At 36.3% G+C, this 5364-nt stretch overlaps 1 protein-coding gene across 1 annotated transcript; it reads left to right on the forward strand.

Moving 5' to 3' along the window:
• The first annotated feature begins 2109 nt into the window (after positions 1–2109).
• Positions 2110–3709, forward strand: LOC119829196. The gene is made up of 2 exons (XM_038351598.1): positions 2110–2210; positions 2326–3709. Exons 1-2 carry the CDS (start codon positions 2110–2112, stop codon positions 3485–3487), a joined length of 1263 nt encoding a protein of 420 aa, XP_038207526.1. The 3' UTR covers positions 3488–3709.
• The last annotated feature ends 1655 nt before the right edge of the window (positions 3710–5364 follow it).

Consider the following 5364-nt stretch of genomic DNA (forward strand, 5'->3'; position numbering starts at 1 on the left):
ATGGTTCAGTTAGCTTCAAAACTTCTTTATAATAAAACGTCAGTTCTGTTCTGCACTAAATAGCGTTGTTTTATTATAATAATAATAAACAGATCGGAATACAAGTCAATAATGTGCAAATAGTAAACAGAAATAATCCTTTTCGATTTCTTCTTAAGCCGTCTGAGATACGTCAAGTCACCATTCATGATGTGACTAAGTCACGTCAGTACTTAAAGGTTAATCTTATACCTTTAAACGAGCAATTCTTGTATATATATATATATATATATATATATATATAATTGGGATCTCGGAATCGGCTCCAACGATTTTCATGAAATTTAGTATATAGGGGTTTTCGAGGGCGATAAATCGATCTAGCTAGGAATTTTTTTTAGAAAATGTCATATTCGTGTTTTATTCGTGTTTTTTTTTTCCCTGACATCTATTGGTGAATAGTAATACTATTTTGCTTCGTAGACAGCTGGACAACTGAAATAATGTCATATTCGTGTTTTATTCGTGTTTTTTTTCCTGACATCTATTGGTGAATAATAATACTATTCGCTTCGTAGATAGCTGGACAACTAAAATAACACAAAACACAGGCACTTTTTATACCGATATTCCTACGGGATACGGACTTACGCGGTTTCAACCGCGGGTCACAGCTAGTTAAATTAAATCAGCGGCACATGGCTAGTTTATGGAAAAATCAAAAATCAGTTGTAGAAGCCGAATTTAATCTTATCAAAAGAGTCGAGTCAGTTATGCAAAATTATCACAAAACTATTACCAAAAAGTTAAATGAAATCGACATTGCAATGGGTTTTTATTACAGTCGGAAATGCAAAGCAATACATATATCAACGAATTTACAATGACAGCGCTACTTGTTAATAATAATATTTTAATTAAACTTAAAAGTATTCAAAGTTATCTATTGGAAACGTTCACAGATATATTTAATGGAAAATTCAACACCTTTTTTTTTAACCCACAAGCAACTACAGGAAAAGTTGAACATAATATCATCCCAATTATAACACACGAAACCTACAGTTGAAACACCCATTGTGTTAGTTTTGGATAACCATAACAGTCATGCTACTCTTGAAGCCTGGGAATTGGCTAAAGAAAATCTTGTCATTATGCTTACCATTCCACCACATGGCTCCCACCGTATACAACCTCTTGACGTTGGTTTTTATTCTCCACTTAAAACAGCATACAATAAAGAATGCAACTTGTTCATTAAATCAAGAAATTTGTCAAAATTACACCATACGATATTGCAGGGCTCTTCAATAAAGCCTACACTAGAGTAGCTTCAATAGAAAAAGGAGTATCGAGCTTTAAAGCAACCAACCGGAATTTTCCCCATGAATCCTGGAGTTGGATGAGGACAATGGAGCTGTACCTATAGATGATACCCCTCAGCAGCTAATTAAAGTCACTCCGATTCCGTCCACTTCAAATTCTACACCACAGCCGCCAATTGTTGATAAAGAAACCGAATCACAACCTTCAGACGTATTTCCTGAGCAGCCTAATTTTCAGCAGCCAACTAATATGACTCCACTTTAACCACATCAAATCAAACAGTTAACGAGCAACCTGAAAGTCACAAGTATTCTTCAACCAGAAGTCGTTCAGGAGGAAGATGCTATCAGCCTTGCCTCATTCCTTACTTCAGAACGCCCTGCTATTCAAGAGGCACATATCACTACTCCATCCAAATCAAATGAAGTCATGACTGATAAAGACCAAACAGATGAAACACTTGACTTTGCTACGGTTGTCTCCATGATAAGCCCACTGCCAAACCAACTTGTACAGTACCCGGCAAACATCTTGGACAAACGACCTTGAATACGCAGTTACAAAAAATAGGACTCTTTGGTGGTGCGGTGCGGGACGAGGAGGCGGGGCGCGCTCTAATTGGTTGGTCAGTTGACGCTTGCCTCCCGCACCTCGTTCACGTTCCGCTGTCTCTATTGTACACCTGCGTGCAATAATTTTGTGCAGATTTTGTTGTTTTTGTAATTTCGTTAAGTTTTGTTTAAAATTTCGTTGAGTTTTTGTTATAATATTGTTGAATTTGTTGTTGTTAATTTTGTTGTTACCATGCCACGAAAAACGAACATTGATTTGAAAAGACAAGCCAGAAAAATGGTGTACGACGTTTATTGCTGGTTAAAAAAAGATGCAAAGAATGATAAAGAAGCGTTGGAGCGGACTTCAGAAGCCACGAAAACTTCTGTTCGCACAGTGCGATGAATTGTGGACGAAGTAAAGAAGTCTGAAAAGATCGGGGAAGAAAAAGGTGACTGACATTGATAGTTTTGACCAATCGGTTATAAGGAGATGCGTCCACAATTTTCATCTGACAAATAAAGAGCTTCCGACTATAGAGAAGCTACGAGAAAAATTAAAACAGGATATTAATTTTACCGGATCTGAACGCAGCTTACGACGAGTTTTAAAACAGTTGGGCTTTCGATGGAAGAAATCAGAAAATAATCGAAAGCTGCTAATAGAAAAAAGTAATATTCGATTCCTAAGGATTGAATTCCTTCAAAAAATCAAAAAGTTCAGGGAAGAAGGTAGACCCATAATATACACCGATGAGTCTTATGTGGACTCATCTCGTGCTAGCACTAAAGCTTGGTCAGATGGGTCAACCCAAGGTTTGAAAACACCAATATCAAAAGGGCAGCGCCTAGTTATTGTACACGCAGGATCCGAGAATGGCTTTGTGCCCAATGCACTGCTGTTATTTAAAGCTGGCACAAAGTCTGGGGATTATCATGATAACATGAATTACGAAAATTACGAAAAATGGCTACGTTCGCAACTAATGCCAAATCTGCCACCAAATTCGGTTGTAGTCGTAGATAACGCCTCGTATCATAATAAACAGAGCGAGTTAGCCCCCACATCCAGTACGAAAAAAGCAGATATGCAGAAATGGCTCCAAGACAAAGGTATAGCATATCGCGAAAATATGTTAAAACCGGAGTTGTATAATTTAATAAAATTAAATAAAGACTTACACAAAAAATTCAGCGTAGACAACATTCTGGCTGAAAATAACCATTCCGTTCTTCGTTTGCCACCCTACCATCCTGATCTCAATCCAATTGAGATGGCATGGGCAAATATAAAAGGATATGTCAGCGATAAAAATGTTACGTGGAATTTTGAAAAGGTGAAAGAGCTAGTGAAAGAGAAAGTTGCAGCAATGGGTCCCAGCGAATGGGAAAGACTCTGTAAAAAAGTAAAAGAAATTGAAGACGAATATATCAAAAGTGATCATGTTGTAGATATGGTCACTGACCAGTTCGTTATATTTGCTGATGACGAAAGTGACAGCGACGATGACGATGACGATGATGAAGAAGATGATGAAACAACTGAACCCACCCCTGGCACCAGCTCGGCTTCGACTGGTTTCAATTTAATAGAAGGCATTTCTATACTTCCTATTGATGAAGATGATTAGCAGCAGTACCAAACTTTACGATTTTAATATATTGTTTTCTTACTCTTCTCATTTTACTTGTATCAATTACTTTTATTATTTTTTTATTATACAGAAGTCATAAAAACTTTAAAAAGAAATAAAGAAATTAAATAACGACTAAAATGTATTTCATTTTACATATTTCATCTTATTTTAATTGCTAATCTACCAAAGAAGTCATTTCTAATCTCTTTCTCTCAGTATCACCATCTAAAAACTTATTATCCAAAGCACTAAAAAAAAATATCGCTTTTCAATGAAACAAAATTTTGCACGTAAGTGTAGCATGCGCAAACTTTCCCCCACCACCTCACACTTTGGCCAAGAAGTTTGCCGGGTACTGTATCAACTAAGAGCAGAATGTTAAAAAACAAACATTATTCTGAAATTTTAACAAATAACTACTAAAAATACTAAAAGTGAGTGCTACTTCAAAAGGAATCGAGAAAAAGACAGTACGAGTAATGCATTTATGGTGATGAACTCAAATAGTAAGGCTCGGGCGCTAGCCAACATATATATACACATAAGAAATCACTTGAAGCACTTAACTTCACACTGAAGGATCTTCGGCGAAATAACAACATCTTTGGTGGCTTAATGATATTGTTGTCAGGCGATTTCAGGCAGACGTTGCCAGTAATTCCCCGTGGAACGCCTGCAGATGAATTGAATGCTTGCCTGAAGGCATCACCTTTATGGAATAACGTAAAAACGTTATCGCTAACCACTAATATGAGAGTTCAACTTCAAAATGATCAAAGTGCTGCACAATTTTCAAAACAATTGTTAGCTGTTGGAAATGGAAAAGTCACAGTTGATGCGACATCTGGATTAATTACTCTTACCAACGACTTTTGCCGATTTGTAGACTCTCAACTAGCTCTTATTGAAAATGTTTTTCCAAACATTAGTGAGAATTATCAGAATTATGCTTGGTTAAGTCAACGAGCAATTCTTGCCGCAAAGAATAATGATGTACACGCACTGAATTTCACCATTCAATCAAAAATCGATGGCGATTTGGTGACATACAAATCCGTTGATTCCATAACAAATCCCGATGATGTAGTACATTATCCAACGGAGTTTTTGAACTCTCTCGAGTTACCAGGATTTCCACCACATAACTTGCAACTCAAAGTTGGTACAGTTATTATGATATTGCGTAATTTGAATCCACCGCGACTTTGCAACGGTACTCGACTTGCGGTAAAAAGACTTATGCCGAATTTGATTGAGGCAACCATTATTAACGGAAAGTACGCAGGTGAAAATGTATGTATTCCTCGAATACCAATGATTCCGACTGATCTTCCGTTTGACTTCAAACGATTGCAATTTCCAGTTCGCCTTGCGTTCGCAATGACAATTAACAAGTCGCAAGGCCAATCGCTTAGTGTTTGCGGGATAAATTTAGAAAATCATTGTTTTTCACATGGGCAGTTATACGTTGCGTGTTCACGAGTTGGAAAACCATCCGCTTTGTTTGTGTTAACGTCAGACCAAAAAACAAAAAATGTGGTTTACCAAAGAGCACTTCAATGAAACGAATGATTTGCGGACACGTATAACGATTCGATTCAGTATTTACTTTGTATTCACTTTCATTCACTTAGAGAAGTTCAACTAAATAACACTTTATTTATTTTAATCTAAATGAATTCATTACTATTGTGAAATGAAATAAAATTTTTTCTTTTCAAATATAAAACAAAAAAATTTTTTTCGTTCATCTTTTAATCACCAAACGAAATGTTACATAAAACGAAGCCATCTGGTGGCGAAACGGAGTTTGCCGGGTGTGCTAGTGTGTATATATATATATATATATATATATATATATATAAATCGCG

Source organism: Zerene cesonia, chromosome 9 (assembly GCF_012273895.1).
Source record: "Zerene cesonia ecotype Mississippi chromosome 9, Zerene_cesonia_1.1, whole genome shotgun sequence".
In the NCBI taxonomy this organism is placed as follows: domain Eukaryota; kingdom Metazoa; phylum Arthropoda; class Insecta; order Lepidoptera; family Pieridae; genus Zerene; species Zerene cesonia.

Bases quoted from the DNA above. Each gene is read 5' to 3' on its own strand.
- LOC119829196 (XM_038351598.1), top strand. From the start codon at position 2,110: ATGCCACGAAAAACGAACATTGATTTGAAAAGACAAGCCAGAAAAATG. The intron at 2,211-2,325 runs GTTGGAGCGGAC...TGACATTGATAG, and splicing joins GCAAAGAATGATAAAGAAGC to TTTTGACCAATCGGTTATAA.